Below are 7,026 nucleotides of genomic sequence, written 5' to 3' on the forward strand. Positions count from 1 at the left end.
TTTTTAAAAAATTTATTATGTTTATTTGATTATTTTTATTTTATGTGTATGATAAATGTATTGCCCACATGTATGTAAGTGCACAGAAGTCTGGAACTAGATTATAGACAGGTGTCAGCTGTCATGTGGGTACTGGGAATCGAACCCAGGTCCTCTGGAAGAACAGCAAGTGTTCTTAACTACTAAGCCCCCTAATAAAAGGTTTTTTTTTTAAAAAGCAGTACAGAGGCTATGAGTAAGAGTAAGGTAAGACTCTATAATCATGGGCCTTTCGCAGGAGTGAAATCTAGAAAAAAAAATTGACCATTACTACTTACATGATGTAGTAGTTTAAAAATGATCAATCCCACATGTGTAGAAATTATTTCTTAACAGTAAGACTTATAGACTCAGGTATTTCAAAATGTTTCTTAGAAGCCATTGTTAATTATGATGATTTACAATGCTAGCCACAAAGTCCTAACACCTCCTTAAAAACACAATAGATCAGGACTGGACAGATGGCTCAGTGGTTAAGACCACTGGTTGTTTTTTCAGAGGATCTAGGTTTGGTTCCCAGCACCCATATGGATAACAATCATCTAAAACTCCAATTCTAGGGAATCCAACACCCTCTTTTGGCCTCTGTGGGTACTGCACACACAGGTACACTTACATACACGCAGACAAAACACTCATACACATAAAATAAATAAAAAAAGAATTAAAAAAAAAGATTCTCCCACTTTTAAATTTTATTATTTTTATTTTATGAGTATAATGCCTGCATGTAGGTGGGTATACCTATGTCATGCAATGCCCATGGAAGTCAAGAGAGGGTGTTGGATCCTCTGGAACTGGAGTTATGGATAGTTATTAGCTGCCATGCAGGTGCTGGGAATCGAACCTGGTTCCTCTCCAAAAACAGTCAGTGCTCTTAATCCCTGAGCCATCCCTCCAACCCTAGATTCTCCCACTTTTAAGGTCTGATACCACAAAGAAAACTAGACACATGCTTCACAACTTTTTCTTTTTTAACAACTTATTAAATTCATGAAATTTATGTTTTAGTAGTATTTAGTAACATCCAACAGTGCAGTAATATTTAATAAATGTAATAAAATATAGCAAGATCTGTCAGCCAATTCATTTTTGTTAATTAAAAGCAATAACATAATTAAATATTGTCTATCAGCATGTGTGATCTAACAGTGGACACATATACCAATGTGTGTATTGAAAGGAGCACATATTTCCTTTTTAGGTGGGCTTCATATCAAATTACCAGACACGATTCGTACCTTGGTCTCACGACCCATCATATATTCAAAAAGCACTTTTCGCAAATACTCAAATTCGGTAGGTTCTCCCAATAGCGAGACATCAGTATGGTACAAATTGCCACCTGTCAGATAAAGACAAAATGAATTACAAAATCAGACCCAAATTACTTTTCTTGTATGTAGAAAGTAGACACATTAGAAAACAATGACTGGGGAGAAAAGAAGCACTGTTCAGATTGATTACACTGTGCTATCTACACACATCCACACTAAATATTCCAACTGGTGCGTGAGAACAGAAAATAGGAATTGTTACTAAAAAAAATACTTATTTCCAGTATCTTTTTTCCTCTCCTTTTTGCACCACAATTTAAAAAATTATATGGGCAACACAAAGGCTCCTTAACACTGGTATTTCTCTGCTACGTATTATGTAGATGGCTTCAGATATTCTACAATGACTAAAATTACCATTTTTATTTTATTAAGGATTTAGTGCCTCAGACTTTTCTAGTATTCCTAAGTATTCCAATCTTAAAGTACCCAATTTAAATCAAATTTTCAAATATGCTAAGTGATATAACTGGATCGTATGGTACTCAAAGTTTTTATAAGAACCCAGAGACCAGCTTCCAGCCTTGAAACACAAGAGTAAGCCAGAGACTTTGCTAGAAGATAGGGAACTCTGCCTGCCTGAAAGGCAACTACTCAGTACAAATCCTGTCCTTGCTGCTATTCCAAGTTTAATTTAATTTAATTTAATTATTTTTGGTCTTTTTGAGACAGGGTCTCCCTGTAGCCCCAGCTGTCCTGGAACTCACTATGTAGACCAGGCTGGCCTTGAACTCACAGAGATCCACCTGCCTCTGCCTCCCAAGTGCTGGGATTAAAGGCATGTGCCACCATGCCTGGCCCTTTATTTTTTTTAACTTATTTTTTAAATTTTTTTATGTGCATTTGTATATTGCCTGCATGTAGGTAAGTGCACCCGTATCGTGCAATGCCTGCAACGGTCAGAAGAGGCTGTCAGATCCTCTGGGACTGGAGTTACAGACAGTTGTTAGCTGCTATGTGGGTGCTGGGATTCAAACCCAGGTCTTCTGCAGCAACAACCAGTGTTCTTAACCACTGAGCCATCTCTCCAGCCCCTATTCCAAGTTTTAAAAAGAAGAAGGATTCCTTGAGAATGCCTGAGCACTGTCCTACTCTTAGGACACTGGCCTCAGCTCTCATAGTCCTCAGACAAGGAATTTTAAAACTAAGAAAATTAACTGTAGACTGGTTGTGCCTCTGGAACCCAACAGAAGCAAATACAAATCTTCTTTTACAAAATCCGTAACCCAGGATTGTTCAAAGTAACAAACAATATGTTAACACATAGTTATATGGGAGCTAAAATTATAAAAGTTTTTGAAGAAGCATGATTAATCTTCATGACTTTAAGGGAAAACAGACAAGAAGATACAAAATTGATAAAATGTACTATCTCAAAAGTAAGAATTTTTGTGCTTCAAAAAACATCATAAACAATAAAAAGAAATTTGGATATAAGTAATTCAGTAAGAAAAAGACAAAAAAATCTTTATTTTAAAATAAGCAAAAGAGGGGACTGGAGAGATGGCTCAGTGGTTAAGAGTACTGACTGCTCTTGCAGAGGATGTGGGTTCAATTCCTAGTACCCACATGGTGGCTAACAACTATCTAAAACTCCAGTTATATCTGACACCCTCTTCTGACCTCTGTGGGCACTGTATGACATGAGTGCACTTATATACATGTAAATAATACACTCATACATATAAAATAAAAATAATAAATAATAAGATAAGCAAAAGATCTGGGTATGGTGATGAGTGTCTATAATCCCAGCACTCAGGCAGAAGCTGGAGGATGAGTTCGAAGCCAGCCTTGGATACATAGTGACTACATGAGACTGTCTGAAAATAAATAAAAATCAAAATAAATACATACAAGCAGTATGACCTGTGAAGGACATGGTTGATGACCCCACCCTCTGTGGTGAGAGACTGATGGTCAGCAGGGACTATTGAAAAAGCAAATCCACTTGAAAACTCAATTTCCACAGCATCTTTCCTACAGTGTTTAATGATGGGAAGGATTTGGGAGTACTTGACTTGTCCTTCAGTACAGACCACAATGCTCCATTTGTTCCTTCCACTCTCCAAGGCACTCAGGGGAAACCTATTGGTATAGGCTACCCCTAGTTGTATAAATCGAGTTGTCTCTGGAACAAGTGACAACAAGCCCAGCTCACAGGCTGCAAAGTTTGAGGCCAGGAGGAGCTTCTGATGTGGAAGGGGAGCTCCTAAAATGAGCATGGCCCTGAATAAGTTGACTGCTATAAAGGCTGAGAGACAGGATCTCGTTTCAGTCTCCTATATATGGATATCCAGTTTTCCCAAGACCATTCGATGAAGAGAACATCTTTTCTCAAATATATGTTTTTGGCATTGTCAAAATCAGGTAGCTGTGACTCTGTGGGTTTATTTCTGAGTCCTTTATTCTACAAGATTGGTCCACATGTAAACAGACTTTTGAAATAAGGACAAATAGCCAGTAAATACATGAAAACATGTTCAAAATCTTTATTCACAAGGGAAATGCAAATAAAAACTACGTAGGTACCATCTCATCCATGTGGGAGGGTTATCATCAAGAAAAGAAAAAAACACACAAATGTTGGCAAGGGTGTAGGGAGAAAGGAGCTCTCTCATACGCTGATGACAACTACCTCAGCCACTATGGCAATCCGAATAAAGATTCTTCAAACTTAAAAATAGAACTACCACTAGGAACTGAAATTGAAAAATATAAAATTGAAATCTTGATATTACACCACATGCAGATCAGCTCAAGCACTGAAGTGCCACACACACTATACACAGCAGTGATAAGATGCTGCAGAGGTAAGACCCATCCCCACAGCTAGAGGAGGGAGAGCTAGTACAATAAATGCAGAAGACATTATGTGTAACTGTGCTGGATAGCTTTAGTGTCAACTTGACACACCCGGGTTGAGGGAGCCTCAATCGGGAAATTGCCTCTATTGGACTGGCCTGTGACCATGTCTGAAGGGCATCTTCTTGATGAGTGATGTGGGAGGGCCCAGCCCACTGTGGGTGGTGCCACCCCTGAGCAGGTGGGCCTGTGTTGCATAAGAAAGCAGGCTGAGCAGGGGCCAAGGGAGCAAGCCAGTAAGCAGTGTTCCTCCATGGCCTGTGCTCCAGCTCCTGCTTCCAGGTTCCTGCCCTGAGTTCCTACCTTGGGCTCCCTGATGAACTACGACCTGGGAGATGTAAGCTAAATAAACCCTTTCCTCCCCAAGTTGGTAGTGGTTAGAGTGTTTTGTCACAGCAATGAAGAAACAAAACAGGACAGTAACCTTTACATACTTTAAACAAAAATGTTCATGATCTGACAAGTCTATTCTTACTTGTGTGTTCACACAGAGACTACTAGGAAACATGTACAAGTATGAACAAAGCTAATGTAATAAAATGAGTCACCCATGTCCACCTGGGTGATTCTCAAGCCTACATTAAAACAAAAGAAAGAAATAGATCATGTGAGTTCCCCAACTGGCTAAATCTAAACAAAATTTTGCTAGAAAAGATGTATGCTATTAAGAAAGAATGACAGGAGGAGGAGCAGCACAGTTGTCAGAGGGGCTCAGAACAAGTACTAAATGTATTATTATACAAGTATACACAGAGGGCTGGGGAGATGGCTCAGCAGTTAAGAGCACTGGCTGTTCTTGCAGAGAACCCAGGCTGGGTTCCCAGCATCCACACGGTGGCTAACAACCACATGTAACTCCAGTTACAGGGAATCAGATACCCTCTTCTGACTTCCACAGGCACTATACATACATGGTGTACTTTCATACACATAAAATAAAAATAAATTTAAAAACAAGTGTACATAGGAGCTTATAAAGAACAGTAATGTTTTATTACTCTAAAGGAGGGTAATCATTCAAATCTCACTCTTTAAAGCAGCAGCATGGAAAAGAGATGCATGTGCATAGTCCATCGTATATTTTGGTGCTTTCTTAGAGGGTTAAATGTGTTGATATATATAATGCATGCAAAACAGTGCTTGGCACTGGGACTTAGTATTATGTGTTAGTCCTGAAATAAACTGTGTATGTATATCTACAAAATGCAAAAGTGAATTATATATGAAATCCTTAAGTTGAATCTAACCAAAGCAGTCTATCTTATTCTCTGAACACTTCTGAGCATTACGTCTGCACAGTTTCATGCTGAGAATACCATACAGTGACATATGGCAAATAATATTCAGCAACAATGATCTCTACAGTGAGCAGAGGGAGTTTTCAGGTTGGATTTTACTTCTTTTTCAAGAATAGTTTCACTTACTGGCATTAACCCTTTTATTTCCCAGAACCAACATTACTCAAAAAAAAAATAAAAAATAAAAACTTGGAGTATTTCCATTAAAATCAGAACAAGGCTGTACCTATCCCAGTCCTTTTCGATATAGTACTTGAAATTCTAGCTAGAGTACTGAGGCGAAATTAAAGGGGTACTAATTGCAAAACAAGTGAAACTGTCCTTATTTGCAGATGATAACAGCATTATATGTAAGAGATCCCAGAAATTCCACCAGAAAACTTCTAGAAATGATCAACACTTTCAGCAAAGTGGCAGGTTAAAAAAATCAATCTACAAAAATCAGTGACCTTTCTATAGATAAATTAGCTATCAGAGATAGAAGCTCAGGGATCATTGAGGAAGATGGGGCAGAAAGACTTTAAGAGCCAGAGTGGGTGGATGAGCACAAGGAAACAGTCTTCCAGACAACCAGTCAGTTACTCATATGAAATCTCAGTAATGGTGACAGCAAGCTCAAATCAGACAAAAACCCCAGCATAGACATGGGGAAGTGGGTAAGAAATCCCAACCCAACCTAAGGAACTTTTGGCAATTGACGGCTGCTGAGAGTGGGAAAGACAGTGTCTCATGGGGATGGAACTCTTGGTAGGTCCAGTGGATGGACATTTGGGGACACAAATCAGTCTATAGGCTGTAGATTGTGTGTGTGTGTGTGTGTGTGTGTGTGTGTGTGTGTGTGTGTGTGTGTGTATGAGAGGACATTAAATTGCGTGAGAGGCAATGGGGGAGGTGTGGATAGGGACTTAAATACCATCAAACTACATTGTATGAAAAGCACAAAAATACAATAAATAGAAAAAAGCATGGTAGCTTATGTCATTTCATAGCAATAAGAGCTTTCAAAAACATAAAAGAATACTTAACAGCTTTGATTGGTGGTCTTGTGCTTCCCATGAGAAAACCGAAAGTTTTGTAAAACGTGTAAAATAAGAACTATTCCTAATCCAGTGAATTAGAGAAAGGAATCTTTAGAGAATAGATTATTCCAAGGGCATGATTACTTCTCTAGAGAACCACAAATAAAGACCCAAGTTTATCTTTAAACCCATTAGAAGTAGAATACTTTACCTAAATCTAGAGGGGGGAAAAAGCTATGTAATTCTATAGAATTCTAAAGAATTTTTATGAAATTATTTTTTCCTTGTATCATGCTTTAAAATGATTACAGCATTGTAACAGAAAAACAGAAGACATCTAAAGTGTGTGTGTGTGTGTGTGTGTGTTTGTGTGTGGGTGTGTGGTGTGTGTGCGCTTGAGCATACCCTGGCATGTATAAAGTGTGTGTGTGTGTGTGTGTGTGTGGGGGGGCGAGTGGGGACCGTGGG

General features: G+C 38.6%; 1 protein-coding gene across 1 annotated transcript in view; it reads right to left on the reverse strand.

Moving 5' to 3' along the window:
• Positions 1–7,026, reverse strand: part of LOC103730293 (golgin subfamily A member 4-like) — a 24,040-nt gene that overhangs the window by 12,564 nt on the left and 4,450 nt on the right. The window contains exon 5 of the mRNA XM_008828481.3: positions 1,281–1,384. Coding sequence (XP_008826703.1) covers positions 1,281–1,384 — 104 coding nt within the window. The remainder of the gene's footprint in view (positions 1–1,280; positions 1,385–7,026) is intronic.

This window comes from Nannospalax galili, unplaced genomic scaffold, assembly GCF_000622305.1.
Source record: "Nannospalax galili isolate Female #2095 unplaced genomic scaffold, S.galili_v1.0 scaffold1834, whole genome shotgun sequence".
Classification (NCBI taxonomy): Eukaryota; Metazoa; Chordata; class Mammalia; order Rodentia; family Spalacidae; genus Nannospalax; species Nannospalax galili.